This window comes from Pygoscelis adeliae, unplaced genomic scaffold (genome assembly GCF_000699105.1).
Source record: "Pygoscelis adeliae isolate BGI_AS28 unplaced genomic scaffold, ASM69910v1 Scaffold331, whole genome shotgun sequence".
NCBI classification, from domain to species: Eukaryota; Metazoa; Chordata; class Aves; order Sphenisciformes; family Spheniscidae; genus Pygoscelis; species Pygoscelis adeliae.
Genome location: NW_008824037.1, coordinates 258,443 through 283,376, shown reverse-complemented (window position 1 = coordinate 283,376; position 24,934 = coordinate 258,443). Strand labels below are relative to the sequence as shown.

General features: G+C 47.4%; 1 protein-coding gene across 1 annotated transcript in view; it reads right to left on the bottom strand.

The window, feature by feature from the left end:
* Positions 1 to 6,623: 6,623 nt before the first annotated feature.
* LRRC75A (leucine rich repeat containing 75A) overlaps positions 6,624 to 24,934 on the bottom strand; it is a 96,467-nt gene continuing 78,156 nt past the window's right edge. The window contains exon 4 of the mRNA XM_009333441.1: positions 6,624 to 8,879. Within this exon, the coding sequence (XP_009331716.1) occupies positions 8,294 to 8,879 (586 nt within the window). The 3' untranslated portion in view covers positions 6,624 to 8,293. The remainder of the gene's footprint in view (positions 8,880 to 24,934) is intronic.

Here is a 24,934-nt window from a genome sequence, read left to right as displayed (position 1 = left end):
AAGCTGAAAAGTCCTTGACTAGTGTAAGCACTACTTAATAGCAACTAAAACATCGGTGTGTTATCACATTATGCTCATGCTAAATCCGAAACACAGCACTGTACCAGCTACGAGGAAGAAAATTAACTCTGTCCCAGCTGCAACCAGGACAGCGTGATCTATTGTAAATTAACTGGTCGTTCATCATACAGCAGCCTTCTGCTTGGCAGACAATTAATGGCACAATCAATGAAATCTACTCCGTTTAGCTGTGACCTCTGAAGGCTGATCTGCCGACTTTAATACTCAGAGGCTGAGCGCCGCTAAGCGAGCCTTGCAGGCTTTCCCTCGATGGGCTTACTAGTGCAGGGCACACGGATTGCATAGCAGAATCTGCAAGATGTTTCCAAAGCCAGTATTAATCCTGATGGTTTAGGAAAACTGGTCTTCAAATCCATCTTATTTAAAGAAGTCACTCGGGAGTCACTTTTGCTGGCTGTTAGCTTTGAGTGTATGGTGGAAGGATGCTGCGCTGCCCGTGGTCAGGGCAGACAGCAGGCAGGGGCTGTCATGTTTGTACAGCATCTGCTGCAAGAGAGCCCTGATCCTGGCGAAGACCTGTAGCACTGTCATAAGCATCAAAACAATAGGATACATCCAATTTTTTTTTTTTAATTGTGCTTGTAGTAAAAGGGAAATTTCATAATTGGGTGGAATATTTGCTCACTGAAATGTAGGAGATAATTGATGGGCTGGAAGGGGAGGGTGGCCTGATCCATCCATCCCTGCTTGTGGGAGGCTGGTCCTCCCCAGTGCTCAGTACTTGCCGTCTGGCACCTTTTTTCTGGGCCCTGAAGTATTTTGGCATTGGCCTTATCATTCCACCAAGGAAATTATTTCAGCAAGAATTGCACACATCTGAACAGCAATGTAATTTTAGTTCAGAGCTCCTTGATCAGCAAGAGCTAAAGCCCCTCTGGTTTCTAACTGTGCTTGCTCAGTGTTTTGTACGTAAAACAGGTAGTCCTTGAGGGGTAATACTTAGTTGCTTTTCCAGATGCCACTATATAAATTTTCCCCTATCAGCTGAGCTGGAGCAGGCTATTCGCTATCTCCAGGACCAGCGTTAAACACACCAGCATGAGCTGCCAATAAATAATGCAAAAGTTTCCCCGAGCCAGGACTTTTTCTTCTATTAATAAGGGGCAAAAAATATCAGGCTTCAGGTAGCATGGGAGCAGCTGAAAGTTTTGGCCTAACCTCCTCCTGGGTTTTTATGCAGATGTTTTTTTAATCCCAGATACTGTGGGTGAGATTTGCCCAGGTCTCAACCTTCTCCCTTTTTGTGTCCTTCATTGCAACCCCGTCAGAGTCACCTTTCCCTGGGAAAACCGCATCCTGCAATCGTCCTCCTTCACTCCTGCTGGTTTCTTCTCTATTTAACCAGCTGTAGCTGAAGCACTCTTGCAAGAGTTTATTTTCCTCGCAATAACCAGGGTATTCACGTAGGTTTTGTTATGGCCTGACTCACAGCCTTCAAAAGCACTCCCCAGCTGTTGAGTTACGTTTTAGGTGGAAAAGGCCTGATTTTGCGTGTGGCCTGACTCATGATTTTGGAAGGAGGGGCCCTGGGGCGTACGTAGGGCTGGTGGCTCTCCTCTTGGACCCGTCTGCTCAGGAAAATGGCAGCCCAGCATTCCTAAATTTTGGGTATTGGGATTTCCATTGAGATTTTGACATAGCTCTGCTCCAGGCAGCCCGGCACACTCCTGACTTCAAGGGTCTGGTTGCATTCACACCCAGGAACAGCAGCATCTGCTCAGGAGGGCACTCACTAGACATTTACCATGACAAGCGTAGGAATCCTCCTCGGTTCCTGCGGAGGCACTCGTCACGCTCCCCAAGCACTGCATTTTCCAATAAATATTTGTAACGACGATAGAAGTCAGCCAACCTGCTGCTCTCTGGGTTTTCAACTAGGTCAGCTTTTTCTTGTTTGAAAAACATGTTTTTCACATTGAAACCCCACCTTCTTTTGCAGCAGTTGTGATTATTTTTCATTCACCCATTCCCCGTAAACAGCCATTTCCTATGAACCTGCTTCTTTACAACCCAGAGACTGCAAAATACAGATGTAAGAAAAAAACCAGCCTGTACCCACCACCCCCTCCAGTTCATTTACTATTTCAGTTCTCCCCTGCAGCGCTGTGCGTTCCCGGGGAGCACACGGGAAATCCTCCAAGCACTGCAGCCCTATAAATATATATTTCTTTCTTAAAGCTTGGAAGGGAATGAAAATAAATACAATTCAAGTTGGGTTTTGCTAAGGCAGAGAGGAGGCTGCATCAGGGACCCCAGTCCTTTAGCAAGTGCAGACAAAACCGTTTGCCTGCCCTGCCCAGACACTCTCCTGTATAGCTTGTGTTCAGTTTTTCCTCTGAATAAGGAACAGGAAAGATGAGGAAGAAAAAAAAGATGATTTGTCCTAAAGGTGGGTGTGATGGGTGTAAGTAAAATGGGCGAGAATGTGAGAGCAAAGGGTGTGTTGGGCTGTATGCATCAGCGAGAGGGGCCTCGATCCCCCCCGGGGCTTGGTCCTGGTGGGGAAGGGATTGCATCTGCATGGATTTGGAGGAGCTTTTCTGGTACAAGCAGAGCGTGGATTGTAGTGGGGTGAAATAAGTGGGCAGCCTCGCAGCCAGCCCTGCACTAAGATTTTCCCTTGTCTCCTCTGCCCAGCTCCCAGCTGGGAACCTTCCTGCCCGCAAGCAGTCACTAGCTGCAGATATTTGCGTTTATGGTAAAGTCTGTGGGGTTTGTAGCTCAGCATGGTGTTGCCCGGGCTATTGCACTGGGCTCAAAGCGGAGCGCGCGGCTGTAATCGGTGCAGGGTGATGGTGTTTGCTCCTCGCTTTGCCTTCCTCCCAGACAAGCTGTCCTTGACCAAGCACATGTAAATATGCAGTAGGACCCAAGCCTGTTGTATTTCTTATTTTTTGGCTAGCTTTGTGTGATAAGTAGCAGTCATGATGTGCTGCCTGGGTGTGTGCAAACCCATGTCTTGAAAGTGTGCAATCGCTGGTCATGGGATGCTGCAAGGGAGGGGAGCGATCCCCATCGAGCCTCTAACGCCACTTCATCATCTTAGAAGACCTCTATTCCCCCAAAGCATGGAAAGGAAAGGCTGAATCTCCAAAGCCTGGCAGGTTCTGGTATGGCAGGGTCGTCAGCTCTTTCACTTACGGCTGTTGAGCATTTGAGAATATTTCTTGAAGATGGGGCCCGCTTGTATGAAGCAGTGAGACTCGCATCACTGGAGGCTGTCAGAGGACTGTGAGTGATGGATCTCGTTTCCCGTTGTCCTTCAGAATTTAATGCTAAAGACATTTAATAGAGCTGGAAAGATCATCTCCTCTTGCTGTGTATAATCTGCTGGTGAAGTATGGCCCCCAGGCAGATAAAAACTCAACTGCCCCTGGAGCGAGGGAAGAGTGGGATCACTGCGCGATGTTTCCAGCACGACATCTGTGTACCAAAGAGGTCAGGAAGAGATTCAATCTGTTGCTCACCTCAGTAGATAACACTGGAGAGGTTAGGTTAGCTGTTTTTTTCCTTTCCTCATAAGCATTAATACGTGAATACTGCTAATAATGTCAATCGGTTTCCTTGGCAATAGCAGCTGCTGGCGATGCACTCCCAGTTAATGGAACATGGAGCCTTTGTGTTTCTGAGGACACGAGGGGTCCCTGCACGAGCTCTGGAGCCTCCTCCTCTCCTGCTGCTGAAATGAGGTGTGCTGAACCATAGGAAAGCGCTGAAACGTTTGTGCCTGAGTGCGAAGTCAGTCGCAGTGCAATAACCCAGTGTGGTTTCACTGCCCGGGGCAGCCCTCTGCTGCCTCCCCTGGTGTCCCCTTAGTCCCTTGGCTCACTGTTTTGCCTCTCCTCTGCAGCAGTTTTGGGTAGGCATTTGGGCAGTTTTGGGTAGGTGTTTGCAGTCTTCTGCTCCTCTCCGAAGGACTGGTGAGCAGCAAGCAATGCTTTTGGCCAAAGTGGTTTTGAGCTTCTTGATGTCCTCGACGCTGCTTTCTGTGGCTTCCTGGCTTTCCAGCGCAGTCCCTGCTTGGGGGTGAGCATCACCAGCCCTCTTGCCTGCTCCCACTCCCCTCAGGAACGTAACCCTCATTTTAAGAATAATCACCTTCAAAAACCAAATGGGGCTTGTGCAAACTCTTCCGAGATAACCCAGCTGGAATGAGCCCCCCGGAGCACGTGGCGTCAGCCCCTTTCATGCCTCTCTCATTCCTCGCCTGCTGTTTTGATTCCCCTCGGTATGGGCTCTTCAACCTGTGCAGAATGATTTCCAATTACATTTTTGTTGCTGAAGGCATAAATCTTCTCCCACAGACTAGTTTCATGCACAGGCAGAGCTGTGTGGTGCTGGTGGAGATAACTAACCAAACCGGGCTTGAATGTTTTATGGACTTTTTTATTTTATAGTGGATATTTCCTTCCCCCTTTGACAACAAATGACCTCAGCCGACTTTAATATTCTAACAGCAGTGATTTTCAGTACTTGAAACATTCTTCTAGGGCCATTTAAAGCTTCTGACCAGAACAAGTAGCCCAGCGTAGCATGGGGAACACTGATTATATATGGAGTGAGCTCCAAGCTTGTTTTGATGCTGATGGGCTACGAAGGGAAGCAATCTCATGCTGTTTTCTTAAAAAAAAAAACCAACCCACTCTTTACTGAGTCTACAGGATCATCGTCATCCTGAAGTGCAATAAATGGCTAATCGACCTAATCCACACTGCGAGGAAGAGACTGATTAGCTAAAGCCCTCTTCTTTTTATAACTGTCTCTACTGGAGCTGTGTTTTTTTTTCCTTTTCCTATGAAAGTCAGTAATTTGGTGCAAGCTTCAGCACGCAGGAATATATCGATAAAAGGCCCTTTCTAGTTATCTCCCTTTCTCAGAAGATCCACAGAGAGATACCGGCACAGCCTGCCTGTACCAGTGGAGCAGAGCTAGCTCAAGCTGTGCAACGTCTGCACGGGGCGAAGGGCTGAGGGACGTGGGGTCTTTCTCCGGAGGCTCGCCCTTTGCAGCGCAGTCCTGGATGATCACGCGAGGCACCCAACCGCAGCGTTTCACAGCAGAGGGGGATGGCTGGCTAGGACGAGGTGCTCCCGATTCGCAGCAAATCTGTGGCAGCGTTGGGCACAGAGCCTTGCATTTAGCCCTCTGCAGCTGAAAGTTGAGCTGGTGGGCTGCTCGTAGCCCCTTGCAGAAAGAGCCTGACAGATGCAAAGTATCTCCTGGCTGATTAATGTGTTTCACAGCAGGTAGAAGCTGGGCTGGAGGGGAAATGTGGCAGGAGCAACCTCCTGGGTGGTTTGTCAGTGAGGGAATTGAGCGTGCAAAGCATCAATAAATGATGCAGCGCTCTAAATGCAAAGTGCCTCTGGTTTATGAATTTGCATGGCCAAACTGGGGGGGTCCAGATGGATGCTGAGGTCCAGGATGGCTGGCTCCTGTGAAAATACTTAGCGGAAAATAAAAACCTTGCAGCAAGGAGCTTGTGATTTAAATAATTTAAACTGACAGAGTTGCAGGAGCCGTGCATAGGAAGGAGGGGAGCCTGGTTTTGAGTACTGAGATACTGAGCAAACCAGTGCCTGACCTCTTATAGAAGAAATTGCTGGAGTTTCTTTTTTGCAAGGAAAAAATCATGTTCTTGGTGAAATCCCCATAGGTTGAGTTAACAAATCTCCGTGAGGGATGTACTACTGGCACAGCAAGGCGACGTGTGCATGTGGCGGATGAAGTAGTGATGGTGGATTTGCTGCCCGTGTCTCATTGCCTGCCCTGGGGGCCGGCACAGGCTCTACAGGCTGCCTGTCAGCCTTTCTGTACGAACAAAACATACGTGCCATAGGCTCCGTCCCACAGCCCTGCCCCAGGCAAGGAGACCCTTGTGTGTGGCTCCTGGGGAGGGGGAGAAGTGCAACCTCCCCCAGGGATGGGCTGACGGTTAGGGATCCAGCTGAGACCCGGCCAAGCTGGTGTATCACATCTTGCTTAATTTATACCTCTACTAAAGGTACCTTTTGAAGCTGTAGTAATGATGGAAATAGTCCCCAAGTGCTGCAGGAAAGGTCTCCTGTGAGTTAGGACAAACTTGCTCTCACCAGCACGCTGGCTGCCATGTCCTGTGCGAGCCCTTGCCATGGTTTGGGTGCTGGAACAAACATCATCTAAACAGTCCTGGCTGCAAATAAAAAGCCATTTCCTTCAGTGCGCTGAGGCTGTAACACTGGAGAGAAATACCCCGTGGAGCAGTATGCCATTCTCGGGATTCCTTTCTCCCACATTAGTTTTGCACACTGGCGACATTTAAAATTTAACAGATGCTTTTATGATGCTTCTGTGTCCACCTTGTGCCCACCCTGCAGAATCCAGCCCATAAACTGGGCTATTTATTTCTCCAGCCAGCTACAGCGGCTTTTTTTTTTTAAGCACCCTGGAGAACCCAGACCTGCAGTGCTTAGCACTGGTTTTTTGCTGGGGTGTTCTGGGCTGCCAGCTGGGCCTTCAGTCTGCACAGAGGAAAAATTCAACCCTGGGTCTTTATTAAACATTGTAATTTATTTTGATTACGGATAGTTCCTTTATTTCAAACAGAACAGTTTATTCACTGCAAAGTTTTTTTCATGCCTGTTGGAAAGAGTTAACATTAAAAAAAAAAGGAAAAAGGCGTGGATACATGCAAATCATACTGAACTTTGCCAAATGTATTAAAACGAGTAGCAGAGTTTCTTCTAAGTTATCTACTTGCATACGGAGGAGAAACAACCACCGACAGCGTGAAGCCCCTCTGGAAAAAGCTTCCCGGTGCAGCGATGTTAAATGAGCAGAGCCAAAGAGACGACCAAAAGTCTGACTGCGTTTGCACCCAGAAAAAGCAAAGCCAGAGAGTCACTGCTGCGAGCCAGGAAAACGGTGCTGTAAAGCTGGTCAGGGGAAGGGCTTTGAACAGATAGAAAGGGGCTCCCTCTTAGCAAAGGGAGTCACGTTTGGTCCTTTGAACGTAAGGGGGAGGAAGTTTTTCACACTTTCCTGCCCTCCCCCAGGTTTAGGATCAAATGAAATTCTGGTTCAAAAGCCAAAGTGCACGTTCCAGCACTGCTACTCTGGGGTGATCAATTTTCCATCAAAAATAAAATAAAATCAAACCCATGTCTCTTAGAAAACAAAACATTTTAGAAACAAAGCACTTCTGGTCCAGGGGGGCAATGGACACAGCCAAGTGACCCAACAGCCTTTCTGAGGCTTTAAATCTCCAGCTGGCTGTGTCCGCCCAGCCCTCAGTGGCAGTGATACAGGGATGAACCCCAGGATTATTTTTTCTTTTATAGACCTTCAGTATGGTGGTCTCTTTTGTCAGCAACAGCAATGAACCTGAGCTGAGCCCCGGCTCCAGATTTTGCGGATCGCTCCCCAAAATGGATCAAGTACTCTCAGCGTTGCTGGTGCAAGCGCCAGGTACCGCATTAAAAGCTCTGGAGTTATTACAGCAGCACGGCTGGGGGGAAACTGGATTTTACATCTGAATAAATACTGGGCAGGCACAAGTGCCAGCCTGATTTCAGTAAGGCTGGAGGGTGAGAGAGGCGTCCAGGCACGCAGCGGGCTGGGATTTAGCTCCGCACCAGGAAAGCAAAGCTCTCCCTTCGGGCTGGCTCACAGTATTAAGAGAAACACCCCTGGTTAGTGTGTGATCAGACTTCTGTTGCATCTCAGCAGATATGCTATTCATCAGCAACTCCTGAAGTCAGGATTGGAAAGGATTTAAGGTTTGTCTTGGCGGCAGCCCTCTTTGGGGTGACCGTTGTCTGTCCACCACGCGTGGGAGAGCAGCTGGGATCTGGCTAGACCCAGCGCTAAGGAAAGGGAGCCCTTCCCTGCAAAGTCTGGGCACCTTTCATCTCCCCTTTTGTGCTCTTCTAAGGGCCTCATATTACACCACCTTGGAGGTGCGTTTTTGGGAGGTTAAAAAGCATAGCACGTCACTAATGTTTAAAAATACCTGGCCAGCTTTTATAAAATACAAGTATTCAACGCGATCACCTTTATGCGTTCTTTGAAAAGAAAAAAGTTGACATTCATTCTATGGGAGGAAGGCGGCAGTCTGGACTCCCGAAGCATCCCACCGTGTGAATTGACCTTCTGCCAGGACCTCCAACGCTGAGGTCTTGGTTATAAGTCATCCTTGCTCAACACGCCCACCCAAGAGCCACGGAGCTGGACATCATGTCTGCGGTGTCGCAGCACCTTGCTCCGAGTTGGGGACCTCCCCAGCCTCAACTGTTCTGTCCGTCTGCTGCAAGCCTATGTTGTCAGTCTTGCCTGGTCCAGCTCGCAAGTCCTCCTGGCTCTCGGCCAGGCCATCCTGGCTCTCCAAATCGCTTACCTGACCCTCGCCGAACTCCAGAATGGTTGGCAAGTTGCCTTGCTTTGGGCATCGTCTCTTTAGGCTGACCAAGAAGGGTTGTGGCAAGGAGAAGATGTCCACGTTGTTGCCAAGGTCGATCCAGGTGACGCTGGGGAACTTCTTGGGGTCCTTCAGGGTTTCGGTGAGGTCCCGTAGGATGGCTTTAGTGAGCCGGTTGCCGTTGAGGGAGAGGGTGGTGAGGTGGGGCAGCACGCAGAGGGCTGGCAGCAGCTGCAGCAGCATGTCGTCTGTCAGCTCCGTGAAGCACAGCTCCACTGTGTCGATGTGCTCTGAGCTGTGCTGGAGGTAGGACATGACGCGGTCCAAGTCTTTCAGCGTCAGCGGGATGCCCGACAAGTCCACTGTGTTGTCCTGGGGCTTCCCCATCAGGACAGCTTTCAAGCTGCAGGGGAAGAAATGAAGAGGGATGTTAATGCAGAGGGACGTCTCTGCTTGGTGGCATCACTTTGGGCTCCCTGGCCGCTCTTGGAGGGGGCAAGAACGTGAGTGAGTTAGGTAGGATGTTCAATTGGGGCTAACCACCTCTTCTGTAGAGGCCAGGAGTGTGTCTGTGCAGCTGGGGGGCAGAGAGACATTTCAAGGCTGTTTATTGATAGAAGATGGCCAGAAACAAGGAGACCATATTCAAAAACTGTAAGTCAGAAAAAGTGGGGAGTTCTTTTCCACAACCACTGCAAAACCCTGGAATAAAAAGGCTATCCTGCTGCTTTTAAAGGTGCAAAAAAGGGTAAGGAAGCCCTTGATTAGATGGACAGGAACTGTAGCTTATGCCGGTGCTGGTGTAACACTTCTCACACTGCTGACTAGGAAGCTCTTTGAGCAGGAAGACACGTGTTTGTTCTCTTGGCTGTACAGGTGGGAAACTGAGGACCTGCACCAGAACAACTTTAACCCAAGACAGCAAATATAGGATAGACACCTCCAGGGATCGGCGATTTGCTCTAGTATTTCCAGTGTGTTAGACCTATTATGTCTCTTCAGTCTAGCTGCTGAGCAGATGAGCACTATGGAGAAGTCCTTAGATAAATAAATTAATTCTCATGATGGCCCTACAGAGACTCATTAGCATGAACTAGACTGGAGTTTCACAGGTCAATTTATCTTCTAAAGTGAATCAAAGAACACATCTACAATCAGGACCCGTCGGCAGACTAGTGCTGCTGAAGACTTTTTGATAATGAATTATTCTGAGTGAATTAGGAGGTGGAAGGAGCCTCAGGCATGCTAATTGCTCATGTCCACTTGGTGAGCTCACATGTCTCACCTGCTGCGGTGGCACACGCGTTAGCCTCGCGCCAAACCAGCCAGCTGTGGAAATGCTTTTGCCTTTCATTACAGCCTGAGCCAGGGAATGGTTCTGCCCAGCACCTGTTGGTTTTTCTAGCTGAAAATGCAAACCAGCGCTAACATTGCTTTTCTTAGCTGCCGAGCAAGCTCACAGCTCCGCTGCGCAGATGCTCAAGTGCGTCTGCTCCGGTGCCAACGCACCTTGTTTGAAATTTGTCTTGCACGGCACGGTAAGATGTTTTACGGCTAGTCCCATGACGTGCGACCCAAGCCATGAGCTGTTTGTGATCTGGGGGGGTGTGTGCAGGCAGCTGGTAAGCGTTGGGCTTTGCCCCTGAGGAGTTACAGAAGTAACACAGCTAGAGAGTCGTAAACTGTGCTGAGCTTTAATTCGTAAATAATGCACACAGACAGACAACCTTGCAAGGTGTTGTGAGCTCCCCGCTAGACTTTGGGGGAGTAACTTAGAGTAGAGGCAGGGTGGAAGGAAATGAAGGTTATTTATAACCATCAAAGCATTTTATTGTTGGCTGATCAATACCCGCGTTCACCACTGTGGTAGGAGGAGTTTGCAATGGCCACTTGAGACAGTACTGGAGACCTGCAAGCCAAGGAGGAGTGAAATTTCTGCAGTTCCTATAGAAATCAACCCAAAACTGCATGGGGGTGTGTGTGTATGTGTTATGGGTGTGTGTGTGTACTTTCCAAAATCATCATCACCAGAATAACTTTCCTAAATAATCACAGGAAGGCTGAAATTGCTATGACCTGCAATTAAAGAGTTTGCTCCGAGCCAGTGTGTCTCGAGGTGTTAGGAAAGGGCCAGGGAGAGCGGAAAGCCTGGATCAGCCCATCAGCAGAAGGGGACGTGCCGTGAGGTGTCCCCCCCCGTGAAGGACGGCACTTGCAATGCATGTGTGCACGGGCATGAGCTAAGTGCTCTGGTTTGACTAAATATCTGTAGCCATCAGGAGGGCAATAAGATTTGGGAGCATGGGGGTTGTACAAGGTGTTGTGAATGTATGGATGATGATCTGCCACGCGCGTCTGCTCTGCCAAGGGTACGGAGCTATTTGCAGTGCCTTCCTTGTCTGTCTTTCACAGCCCTGTGCAATATTAGCTGCCTGCCTTTGAGGCAACAGGCAGCGATTTCCAAATCACCGCAGGAGGCCACCTTGTTTGGTGGGGCAATGCGGCTGATGCAGTCAGCGAGGCAGCTAGCTTAACAGGACTTAACGCTGGTTTTAGCAGCAAATACAGAACAAGCTTGTGGCAGGGCTGCCCTGATGTCCTGCCTGCCATCAGATACACACGTGTGCACCGGTTGAGAAAGCAACTGCGTTTGCACTTGGGGTTAAGCGGTTGGCCAGATAACGTAATGCTGTGGAGGACTTGGGGCCAAGATGCTGCTCTGCTGTCTCCTCTGGGCATGTTTTTCCAAGCCGCCCATGAGAGGTAACTGCCCAGAGACTGTTATTTCAAACAAGGGGAAAAATGAGAGCTTTACTCCAAAGGTCCGTGCCCATGGGTTGTGTGCCAGTTAACAAGAGTCTCCAAATCCAGAGCTACTCTTCTGCTCTCTTGAACGGCACAAAACCCATGTACTGGGTGCCCATGGCCACAGGTTGGCTATGGAGACCTGGCTATGACCCAGCCGAGCCAGGATGAAAGCAGGCAAACTCCTGGGTGCTGTTTTTAGACCAGAAATATCTCACAAATCCCCACCAGGTTGTGATGGGGAGGCCGGGAGGGGTGGAAGATCTCTTTTAGAGTTTCCTTGGTGATGCTGGATTATGCTCCATGGTCTGTTTAGCAGTACTTTGTTCTTACTCCTCTTTTGAACATCTTATTACAAGGATGAAATGGATGCAGATAAGCACTGGGATTAAAGTCAACTTCCATCTAGAGGCTTGGCTAAACACTGGGTAAACAAGCTCTCTTCCCAGTTTCAATTTGCACTTAAGCCGTGACTTTCTGGTATTGCACCATGGCAAGGTAATTACCGTGGAGGTAACTTCACAGAGCCTCCTCAGCTAGAGCAGGTACTGAAATCAGAGCTGGATGCAACAACTGTGCAAAAGGCCTTGATCGTCACCTGGCTCTTGGATCGCAGTCGTTTCACATGAACTATTTGTTTTCAGGGAACACCCCATAGGAAAGAACTAAATTTGGTTTTTTTTATATGTGGTTCCCCGAGCCCTTTACAGGCTCACGTGGCCCAGTGCAACCTCCTGCCCTAATAGAAAGGCACCTGCCTGTTGTGCTGCGAGCAAAATGACTGAATTTCACCTAAACTAGGCTATGCAATATTAAGGTCTCCTTATGAAATAAATTCTGCCCCCCTCCCCAGCCCCCTTCATGCCCCAGAAACTGCTCAGCTGCTGTGTGTATGTTATTCAGGGATTTTATGTTTGAAGAGAGGAGCTTGTCCTGGCTGCAGTCGCTGCTGCTGGGGGGCCATTGCTGTCGGCTGGAGCAGACTCAAGCCAGGCGGAGGGGGAGAGACTAGGAAGGGCATTGCGGGATCTAGGAAGGCAGCGAGTCTTCCCCAAAAATGCTTGAATGGCACTAGCCCAAATGGCAGCTGCATGAATTAATTTCTTGTCCTTAAAAAATGTGAGTTTGTGCAGCAGTTGGCCAATTTCTTTACCACCATTAAGAAGAGTGATTGACTTCTTATTAACCTTCTAATTCTAAGTACCCGGGAGACCCAAGGGTAATTTTGATTATTCAGCTTGATTATTTTGATTATACTCCAGTTCATCCTGACTGGACCCCTGGCATAAAGAAAATGTTGGGATACGGCATCGGGCGAGCGAGCTGGGGCAGCTCAGCAAGTGCTACCTGCTGTGACCACCCTTGTGCCACAGGTTGGGGCAGGGTCCGTCAGGCCCTGGGCTGTGGGAGCTCATCACTGCACAGCAAACCCAGTGGACCTCGATAGGAAGCCATGGGAGATGGGGAGAACGACAAACATCTGGGATGTCTTGCAGAAATATCACCTGTTTCTTAATTTGACACGTAGCCCTATCTACGTCTTGAGATGATCTTGTCCATTGGTGGGGGGAAGAAAATATCCATAATGGAGTCTCAAGAATAGAAATCAGGAGAAAAGGGACGTATCCAGCACGGTTAGGTAGTACTCCGAGGAGATGGGAGATCGCAGGAGGGGCAAGATCTACAGGAGCAAAAACAAAACAGCTGGAGGCAGAGGGAAAGCCATTTCCTTCTGTGTACGGCACCAGGAGCAGAGAAACCAGAGAGCGGCAGCACGCTGGGCTTTTATGGGTGTATTATTTATTTAATATGTGGTTTCGCTTCTCCAGCTCGGATGAAATCCAAAAGGGTCATTCCTCTGGCTTTGCAGGAACAGCTTTAGCCTATATAAACTAAAGCCCCAGCACAGAGCTCTGCCCCTGCAGGGTCCTAGGCAGCCAAGTGGGATTTTGGGGTTAAAACACAGCATCCCTACGTGGGCACAGGCAATCCAGTGGGAATTGTAAGCACAGCTGGGTGCTCCAGGTCTCTGCGCTTGCTTCGGACATCCTAGCAAGAGAATTGTGGTCTGAGGAGAAGAAACCAAACCAGGCTGATGGATGAGCCGCCCTTCGCTTAAGTGTTTTTACTGTGGGCTAACTGGGCTGGGGCTTCACCGATAAACAGAAGCCCCAGCCTATGATCCCCCACGGCAGGCTCTGCACCTGTGATTTAGGCCCATTCAAAGGCACACAAATCTGATTGGAAACCTTTTTTGTAAACAAATCTTGGATCATTAAGCGTGTGCCTGTGATTTATTACACACATCAGCCAGCGGTCGGGTTGGGGTGGGAGGAGAGGCTAATGAGAGCTGCTGCTACCGTTTATTATTATCTGCACGTTTCAGTTGCTGGTTTGCCCTGGGAAAGATTATTCACACAGGCTGCTTAGCAAAAGGCTGGCCAGACAATTTCTATAATTTTAATCTTTTTTTTTAAATTTTGGTGCCTTGGTGCAATGGTGCAATTAGCACTTTCCCATCTGGGCTCCTCTCAGCCACAAGACACGGTGAAGCTGGGATGCATCTGCTACACCCCTCTACGTCACCTTAAAACTAAATGTGTTACCAAACTTGCACTGCAAAGCGGAGAGCGGCGTGACGGATAATGCTACTGGTTATTGAATTTATTCCACGCTGTGAGCTGGGCTGTGTAAAGGGGCTGGAGAAAGGGTCAGAGCTTGAGCTTGCTCCCTCATTCCCTTCCCCTGCCATCGGCAGCAAGCCCGGCTTTGCAAGGGGGCAAAGCCTCACTCCGGTAGCCCAGGCTGCTCCGTCTAAGCCAGGGAAATGACTAACTCGGTCTTTGTTTTTCATGCAGGTGCAGCTGTAGGCTAAAACCAGCCAGAGAAAAGCCATGTCTATGAATTGATCCAAATCCCCATCGCCTCTGGTAAGAGCCTGAGCTGCTCTTCCACAGGGATGTGTTTCAAATCAAAATTGCCAGGGTGAATCTAAGCGCCATTCATCCAAAGCGTTGGGCCCTCACTTTAACAGTGTTAGGTCAGTCAAAGCTTATTTAACATGAGAAAATAGCTCAAAATTTCTAGGAGTAAACAGCTCTGGAAGCTCTGGTAGAAATAACTTACCTAGGTGGAGGATCAGTCCTCGAGCACGCCCCGGTAGCAGAAGAACAAGAGAGCTTTTAAAAAAAGTTACAAAACTACTCATGTTTTTCCTTGTTTAATACAAGAGGTTTGTGGGTTTTTTTTTTTCTTATGGCAAGACAGATCATACAGTGCAAAAACTAGTATGAAATGATCTGATGCCAGGCTCCAGCGGGTACGTCAATAATGTCCTGATGCTCAACATATCTGGACTCTCACTAAACTCTCCTGTGCCTTGGGGACCCATTCCACTGCTGCAGTGGCACTTCTATTAGTGACAGTTCGTGGTTTGCTGGGTTAGCTGGAACCTTAAACACACACCTCCGCAGTAATTTAACAAGATCTATACTTATCCCTTTACAAGGTCTCATTTAACCTGTATGTGGGCAGAAAGACAGCTGTTAATGTGACGTGGTTCTCTCTACGGGTAATTTTTTGGCAACACTGGAAAAGAAACCAATGAAATAGTATATTTATTATTAAAAAAAAAATATTGATGTTCATATGTTGGCAGCTACTTCTCTCCCGTAGGTACCGCTGCATCATTTTTTGGAAGCAGCCCCGGTGAGCGAGGTGTAGTGACACTGGGGCCAGGGCAATGCCTCAGTAACAAGCTCTTCCCACCTAAAAACCCTAAATTACTCGTCTTGCAATCTTTGAGCACCAAAGCTGGTTATAGTTGATCTCACTGTCAAATAAAGCACATAGTATCCCTGCGAATAAGTGATAACCATTTAAAAGCATGGCTAAAATAAACATTCAGGGGCTGATCCTTGTTTTATCAAGCATGGATACCCCCTGCATGGAGCGATGGTGCCCGCCTGCCTTCATGTAACTTCTTGTGGGACTTCTAGTGTGGCTTTAATTTAGCAAAACCGAGAAGATGATAACAAAGGGGGAATGGGGATAACTTCAGGGCAGCTCTTTTTTTGTTTTGAGCTGCTTTCAATATTGCTTCCCATTTGTTTTTTTTCCTTGGAGCATGCATACAATTTCTGCCAGCAAGTAAAAGAGAATTTCTCACTAGGGCTCTATCCTTTTCCCCTTGAGAGGGATTTAACTGATACCTACTGAAACAGATTGATTATCTTGTACAAATAGCCTTTTCACCCTGAAAATCTGCAGTCTGTATCAAAGGCAGAGGAAATCTCCTAACTCAACGGGTCAGAGCAGCCCTGTGCTTGTGCTGGGGGATGGCTTGCTGTTTTGCAGCAGCCTACGCTCAGCCTGTCCCTTGGGAAACAAACAAACAAACCCCAAACATGATTTAATAAAAACAGTTCTGTGGATATTCTGAACCATGTCATGGAAATGAGGAGGATATCATGGTAACAAACAGCTGTAAAAACTTTTATCCCTGCTATAAAGTTTGCCACAGAATGGCCCCAAATCTCTGTAGGAAGATCTTACCATTAAACAAATCCCTACGAGCTTTAGTGGAGGATCAGTTACACTCACTTGGTTTCATCCTCACATTTTATGAGGATATTCCATAGAGGAAGACATAGATTTTTTTCCCAGCTGGAAAGAGTATATGGGGTTTTGACCAGTGTAATGATAGGATTGGGTATACAACCATGCACTAAACCCTGATAACGCTTTGGCAGGATGCTGATTTATATACAGTCATGCTGAACTGAAAGCTATTTTGCATGCGGTATTGAATCAGATCAGAGAATGTTCACATGAACAAGAATATTGATGTTTAGATCAAAAAGAATTAAAAGAAAGGGATTTCCTCTTGGTTTAAATTAATGATGTTTCTCTAAAGCACCGCACAAATCGGGACATGAGATGCTGATGTGTCATGTAATAAAGTATAATTGGGCTATTGAGCTACTTCCTTGGAGGGCAAAGGAATAGCTCAAGAAAAATGAAGAAGAGGCAGCCCCACAGAGTGAAGAACTACAGTACGAAATTTATATGATATCACTGGTGAGAAAACTATTTACAAAAACATCAGCAAAAAATTATTGAACATAATGAATCATCAGAAAAAAAGTAAAGTCTTGAGAGAAAAGACTTGTCCTGAAATACTGGTGGTATCAAAGATAAGTATTAAATAACTTTTTCAAAGTCCCTACTCCTGCTTCAAATGATGTCAAACACTGGAATAGATATTTTGGAAATGGAGGGAAGGAATACAAACAAATGCATGTACTCTGTTAGCAATAACGTTGACAAAAGGGTTAAGCTCCCCCAGCCTCAAAGGAGGAACAGAGCCAAGATAAGATAATTATTTAGCTTACAGGAGGAATGTGACTGAGGTGTATATAACAATATATAATATATATAATGTATATATAATAATAAGGATGAATAAAACAGAGACGATGAGAATAGACTGCTCTTTCTTCGTGTCTCTTAATGCATGAGCCGAGGGACACCCACTGATGCTGAAAGACTAAACTCCCAGTGGATAAAAGGAAGGAGTGTGTACACAGAGCTCAAATTAACCTCCCAGCTTCAGCCACGGGACGTCACCAAGATCAAGGGCTTTGTGGGAGGTCCAAAGCAGACACGGCACTGCTGTGGCTGATAACATCAAAAGTCATGTTAAAATTAAAAAAAAAAAAAAAAAAAAAAAAAAAAAAAAAAATTGGCTGGGTCTATGTCCTGGAGTGTAATTGTAGAAATTCTATAATTCACCAAAATCAGGCCCTTTCGCTTTATCGCCAGGAGCCTGGACAAGGCTGGGTGGTTTGATCCTATGTGAGCAGCCTGCTGCTGAACAGCAACGGCCGTGGGACCCTGAAAGGCTGGTCCAAAGGCTATGTCAGGAGGCTGGGGGGAATATAAAAATATACACGCATGTGCCTGTGTATGTGTGTTTTGCAGCTGCTCCTTATTTAAACTAGGGAGAGGCATTATAGTCCCAGACCAAAAATGCTTCTACTTACGCCAGCGGCAAGGAAAGGACTATATTTCCCAAGTTAAGTTAAAAAAAAAAATCCTTTTAACAGGTTTGTGATGCTGCCTGGTTGAATACTTTCCTTTTTTTTTTTTTTCTTTTGTTTAAGAAAAAAACAACCCAACACTCATCAAAACATGACAGATGAAATCCAAAACCGAGGTAGACAGAGCCCAGGTCAGAACTGGAGTTGCCAAATTCACCAAAATTCGGAGACACGCGATTCCTACGTTGGACCACCACAGGTCATGCTCACCTTTTACTTCATTCTTAAGTCCTACTCGTCAACACTTCAGCATGTGTGTGCGCGCTGTTGTGATTAGTCATTAGCTGGTTTAGCTTGTTGTTTACTGCCACAGAAAGATTTAGAGGTTTATTAACAGGGTAGTTGAAAGTCTCTGGTTTTCACCGCCTTTACAAATGAATAGCTTGGAAAGATTTAACTCCTCTCCTTAGAGAGATTCGGGGTAAAGAGGATTTTTAAATATATAAATATGTAACTTTAAAACCCCTTTAGAGCTTACCAATAAACATATAAGAAATTCCAAAGTCTTTACTGTTAAGAGGGAAAGTACCAGTGGGGATTAGTTATTTTGGTCTCTTCTTGTTCCAAGAGCTTTCCCAGATTTGCTAAGGTTTGCAGTTTTCACATCATAAAGTCTAGACATCCCCGTTGTTAACTTCCTTCCCCTGCTATCAAAACCCCAGACCGCTCCTCCAGCGGGTGCCATCTGATTTCGGGGGTGGTAGAAAGGGCAGATCACTCAGCCTGGAGCTCATCATCTGGGGGCTTTGCTCCTAATTTTGGCCCTGATGTGCGATATCAAAATTATTATGGCCATTTATAAAATAATTGTGGCTGCTGGGAATGCTTTGTGGGAATCACATCCCCTAAAATCCCTAAAGAGGATCTCCTATTGCCGTTGCAAGACCAAACACTGGGCTACATCTTGGATCCAGCACAGCATTTTTTAAGCATCTTGTTAAGAGCGTACCTGGAGAGAATGCTAAGATTTTCTCTTAATTTTCCTCTTGCAGCAGCATCCCCAGTGTTGCATGCTGCTGGTTGCTCTGTGTGTCATGCTTGCAGCACTACCTCCTCTGCGTGCCCAAGTGCACGGGCTGCTCCAGGAATAGCTCTTTGTTTACACGCCTTTCCTTTCCAAATCCCACTGCATTTTCTTTGGCTCCACACCAACTTACACAGGCCTGTTCCTCCCTTATTCCAGGCACAAAGCTTGGTAAATGCATGGGGTGTTTGATGGAAAGAGTAATTTCTCTGCACCCAAGAGCATCCCTGCACCAGGAGAACTGACACCGGTCTTGTGGCTTCAGCCACAGCATGGTAGTGGAAGGACTGCTGGCATCAGAAAGATCTTGATCAACAAGTCCTTCCCATCAAGGTGAGATAAAAAGTCAAGCATCTTTGATTTATATTTCTTTACTAAATTACTCCATGCCTATGTAACGTCTCCACGGACTTGTATTAAATTCTAAAAGCTTGTGATACAAATAACAAGAAAAAGTCATTTTTATCCCTGGATGAGTGCTGACCATTTCCATCAGCCTCAACTCCTTCATCTCGACCCATTTGATGAAGAGCCATCCACTAGAGAGCAGTGTCACCCAACCCTTGGTGCCTAAAAGCCAGCACATCACCCCAAACCCAGATCAGGAGGGACACAGCCCAAAAGCTGCACCTTGCGGATGGGTTCCCACCTTGTAGGGGACAGGACGCTGTCTCATCCCTGGCGTGGTGAAGGGATGAGATGTCACCGTGCCATCGGATGTCCTACTCATGGCACAGCCCTTGGCTCTTCTGCTTGGTATGTCACACAGACTGAATTATCTGAGATCTGACGGTGGCTTTGGACAGCTGCACTCAGGCTTTGAAGACCCAGATCCAGCTCTAAACAAACCCAAGCATCCTAATAGTCAAAATAATGTGCGTGTGGAGGAAGGAATCTAATATTTTGAGTGCAGCATCTCTTCGGGGAGAAACAGAGCGCAGAAGAAAACAGAGAACAGAAGAAACAGAGAAGAGAATCAGTTCAGGGCTGATTGGATTAATCTACTTTAACATCTCCCAAAATGCCTCTAATTCCACCCTAGAGCATCTTTCTGAGGAAAGGAAGTAAAGGACAGAAATTTTCTTTGCATTAAGCATTTTGGCAATGCGATATTTAGTCCCTTTCTAAGGCTGATGTGCCTCAATCTTGTGCTAGCACAGAGGAGAAGGGAAACCGAGGGGAAGGAAGGTCAGACAGCTCAGGCAAAAACTGCAGGCAGGGACTGGCTTCTGCACTGTCTTTCATGGGCACGTGGGCTGCGGGAAGTGCGAAGACTGCATTGATTTTGGAAGCTGAGGAGAAAAATATCAGTATATAAAAACAAACCAGACACATTGAACAAGTTATTGAAATTAATTTAAAGGGGAAAAAAAAATGTTCAATGTTTTTGGTTTTCAGTCCAAACCACATAAATTTGACCCACTGACATTGGCCGTGGAAGTCACAGATCCATTACCTGGGAACTCAAGGAAAGTCCATGTGGGCCCAATTGCTGAGGCTCACGCCAAGGCTGCTGGAGAAGCAGCTGCACTTGGTGGATATTTGGTGACCTGATGTGGCCCTACTGGAGGTAGGTAACCCCTAGAGAACCCCTAGAGAAGGTTCAGGGGTAAGGTTAAACCAAACAAAACATCTGGGATGGACCAAAATAACACCCGTGCCTTCCCGTGGCCAAGCTCCGTCAGCAAACCCCTCTTCCCTGCAGCTTTCACCAGTCTACAGCTGCGAGATTACTGCTGCGTCATAACTTCATGGCATCTCTGTGGTATTTAGTAAAAGGACCCAATTAAACCTTTAAAAGCAACAAGCTTCTTGGAAAATGAAGTACTGTTATCCAAAGAAGCAACTTGATAAATACCTCCAGTAGGGATAATTAAGCAGAAGAACTCTCATTTGCATGCTGCACAGCCAGCTCCTCGTCATGGTCCAGAGCCGAGGAGGCTGGATTCAAATACTTAGTGAAGCGATGGTCTTTTGCTCTGTATGAGAACCACCATTTATGTGTTACAAGAACAGGGATTCTTCCCAACTTGTTTTTAATTTCCTGCTAAACAAAATTCTAAAAATAAGCATTTGGGATCCATCAAAATGCTTTGCTATAATTATAAGTCTATTTAACTTACTGCAAAAAAGTGTAAATATCCTGCTGTCGGAGTACTCCATTTTTCTTTCCCCAGCCTCCCCAAAATGAAAGGTACTATATACTCCTTCCTATGATACATTTTGCTCTCAAGAAACCTGTGTTTTCCCATAGAGAAACTGTGCTGGAATATTTCCAACGAACTCCACTCCAGTGTAATAAGAAACTGCAGCTGATGCCCCATTAATAACATGCATTTGCAGAAAAGGCAATTTGCACAAGTGCCAACAGAAAAACAATCAAGAATTTAAAAGAAAACAATGTGTTGGGATTGTTGCTTCTGTAAATGACCTCCTGGAAGAGAACTGGACCAGAAGAAGAAATTGTTCAAGTTTGCATTCTAACAAACAATAGTTTGCAATAAAATAAACAACATTTTCTTTAAATTCTAGCACAGGGGGAAAAAAAGGCTGAAAAGACTCTTGGAAAGGGACTTTTATGATTGAGTATATAAAAAATACCCAAGTAACTATTGGATTTACATGAGCAACTCCCCACTAGAGAGAAAGGAAGCTGATGTGCTCTGGTTTGACTGGGAAAAGGACCTTTGAATTGAGTTGTAGTCTTCAGCGTCCAAAGGAAAGAGGCCACAGGAAGAGAAATCACTAGTAAATTGCTCATTAAAAACATATGATTTGCTGCCAATACGTTTAAAACAGTTCCAAACCGGTGAGTTGAAAGGAAAATGAGGAAAAAGGAAAGAAGGGGGGCAAGAGGAAGGCGCTGCGATGGTGAGGGATGGGAGACCCGTGGGGATGGATGGAGAACGGCAAGGCAGCGCTGTCCGAGGCTCCAGCCCCTTCTGCAAAATTGGGATGGATGGTTGCTTGAAATCCTTCATTTCAGCCTCTCTCTTTGGTTTCGTTACCGCTTTCTCTTATCGTTGCAAAGAACGACCCCACAAGCAGGCTGGATGTGACTCCCAATGTGGGGTGGGAGAGCATGGCTGTTCCCTCTCTGTCCCCCTCACCACAAATTTTAGAGAAAAAGAAATTAGTTTTGACACATCTTGTCTATTTGCAGATGAAAGGGGCTGTTGTTAATTATCTCCATCCCCTTCTGGGGCCCGGGGAGCTTGGGAGTGGGGGAAACACACACAGTCAGGCAGGGTGGCTTGAGAGGCATTGGCTCCGGTTTACTTCTGCTCACCAAAATCCTTTCCCGGCCCTCAAACCTGCCCCTGGTGCTGTCAAACAACACAAAAAGCCCAGGAAAAGTTTGCAGAGAACTGCACGTATCAAACTGAACAGGCTTTCGCTGAAGGTTTGAGGTTCACACTTTGTAGAGGCGGTTTGTGTTTCCTGTTCCTTGAAATAAGTTGAATTCCATTAATACAAAGGGGAAGAAAACAGGATTTTTGCTGGGGGAGGGTGAGGGGAGAGAAGCTTCAACTCTGATCCTCTAGCCCAGTTTTCTCACCAGAAACCAGCCCAAAGAAGAAAAAAAGCCCCTCTCCCAACTGCTCTTCCTGCAATTAGGGAGTGATCAGCTGCCAAAGTGTGTGCCTGGGGCTTCGCTTTCCCTAAACTGTTTATTTTATTGGAGCACAGATCACATTTGGAAGAGTTTAGGCAGGCAGAGGTCCCCTATTGCCTGTGCTGCTCTGATGAGAGCCAGAGCACGAGATGCAGCCGCCAGCCCGGCTCCCAGGGTCCCTGCTTGTCCCTCACGCTGTTTGGGAAGATGTTTTCTCCAGGGCCAGGAGCTGATATCACCCCTCATTTTCCCCTTGCCCCCCGATACTTGGCCCATCTTCTATTTCAAGCCAAACCCCTGCCCTTCCCAATGCGGTCCTGACACCTCTGGTGTCCAAAGGGAGGGTCTGAATCCCGACACGGGTCCTGATGCGCTCATAGGTGGACCAAAGGAAAACCACCTACTTCTCTTTCAGCCTGACCGTGGACACGTTTCAGACAGCTGGTTTTTGGGGGGACAAAAACCAGCCTCCCCGACCCAGGGTGGAGGACGGACAAGACTGCAGCCATCCCATAGCTATGGGGCTGGTGTCTTCCAACCATGTCTAGGGGGTCAGGAACTGTCCCCCTGCCCCAGCCCTCATTGTTAGCACCCTCCTGGCAGACCACAGGGCACCCAGGCATTTATGTCGGCAGGAGCTACACAGCGAGAAGGTCTCGGTTGCAAGAGTAACCGGCTGCCAAACGAAGAGGAGCCGGGCAAATTGAGACAGCCAAGGTGAATGCCTTTCACCTGATGTTTGGCCTTGCTATCAGTTTTTCATTGCAATTTGCACACCTATCGAGCCAAAAAAGTTCTGTTCTGCGTGATTTTCAATAAACAGATGTTACGTTGGCCAAGAAGGCCCTTGTACTGTCACCGTCATGCTTCCCTGCAGGGGCATACAATACTCCCAGAGGGACGAGATCCCTGGGGATTAGGTAGTGTTAAGCTAATGAGACTTGACCGGTGTGTGACTGCTTCCTCGAGCCCTCCCTGTGCCGGGAGATGCAATCTGCTTTACATTACCGTGCACAGAAAATAATGGGTCCCACTCAGCACAGCAGAACAGAGTGACCATTGTAACCTCAGCTTTCATCAAATGAGGAATAACAGTATACAACCTGATCCACTACTAATTCCCTGCTCCTGACTTCAAAAGAAAAAGGGATGTTTTTTTGTCGCTTTCTCATAGTCTGTTCCTATGAGAAGATTTAATAGTACACCTGTCCTCTTCTCTTTATAAGTACAGCAAAAAGACGCTCACTGGAGCAGGGGGTTGAACCTGCTTTATTTGCATCCTATAGGTTCCTTTTCCTGCTGGGCACGGTTTCTCGTGCAGCTTTGCTACCCACTCACAAAGCTATTTCATTTTAATAGACCCCTTCCATGAGCCCAGGGTCAGGAGAAGGCAGCCGCTACCATTTCTGGGGCTGCAAAACCAAACAAAAGACAACAGGCAACAACGAGTGTCTTTAACTGCCCAAAGAAAACCCCCTCTTCCCCCAGCGCTTCATTGCTTTTGGCAGATTATTTCCCCACTCATGTTGGGGATTTCAGCATTCATCTCCTCTAAAAAGATGAAAACCGAGCTAATATCGGAGGTGAAGCTGGCTGCCACGACTGCCTTTTCAGCTGGGCATAACAGAAAAGTCATTTGATACGCTGCTCTTTACAGCAAAACAGCAGTGCTGCCCAGCTCCCCGAGTCCCTACGGCACTGCAAAGTCTGCCAGACGAGCAGGAAAACCACAAAAATCTTCCCTGAATTTTCCCTGACTGGCTGTGTAACCTACTTGCTTTTCTGCTAAGAAGACAGGCCCTGTTATCAGCTGTATCAATAAAACCACAAACCAATCACCCTCTCCCATTCCGCTTTCCGAACGCAAACATTTTGCCCTTTTCTCTGTTTTCCGAACCCACCAGTGATGAGGTTTCGTGTCGCTGTGCTCCGAGCTGGCTATTAGAGGGGAAACGAGCAATGCTGGAGAGATCATCCCAACAACAACTCTTCCCAAGGTAAGTAATTTGTCTGTATTATGTGAACACACATATATTTTTTTTTTCCAAGTCTCCAACTCATCATCTTTGGGATAATGAGCCACATTTTAGCACTCAGTGGCCAGCATGACCCAATAGCTGATTAAACCAGGGAACGCAGGAGAGGACTCACTCCAGATGGGCATTTCTCTTAGCCAAGATGCTGCCAAGGAATAATCCTCATCCCCAAGAGCAAGGTGAGAAGTGACCTTCACGAGAGACTGAGCACGCAGGGAGGCCAGCACACGAGGATGGCTTCCTCTGAAAAAAACCCCCAGCTCCCCCAGTCTGGTGCTAACCCTGGACAAGGGGAGGGTGAAACACCTGGAAGAGCATATTGCCACCCTGGGCTACACGTTGCTAGACAAAAGAAATCAGTCTTGGGGCTGAATGCCCCATTTCTCAGGGACTGGGATGTGTCAAAACACAAGCTGCCGTGTGTTGGCAAGACATGCAAAAGCCAAAGCTGAGAATTGAACGTGGGCAGGCTCTGCGCTCTGCAATTTGGTCTCCCTTTTCTCGGAGGTGCCAACCAGCCCCTTTTGAGATGCAAAAGATCCTTCTGCACTTTCCTGAGTGCTGCCGGGTTGCTGGGCCCGTGGCCAAAGGCAGCTTTTTTCTCCACCCCATCGCCCACGAGCCAAGGGACTACACCATGTCTAATGGTGAAGTGTCAAATTGGAAGGGGAGGAGTCAAGTCTGGGTCTGGGTCACCCATGGGGTGAGCGGGGACCTCAGGGCCGGGCTCCCAGGGGACAGATGGAAACGCCTGGTTATGAGCAACCAGGGCTGCAAGTAGGCTGGGCTTGAGACGCAGGAGCCCGCGCCAGGAAAGCTCCAGCCGTGTCGGCTGGGGGGGGGCCCACACCCGTCCTGGCGGGCACCGCGGCGGCC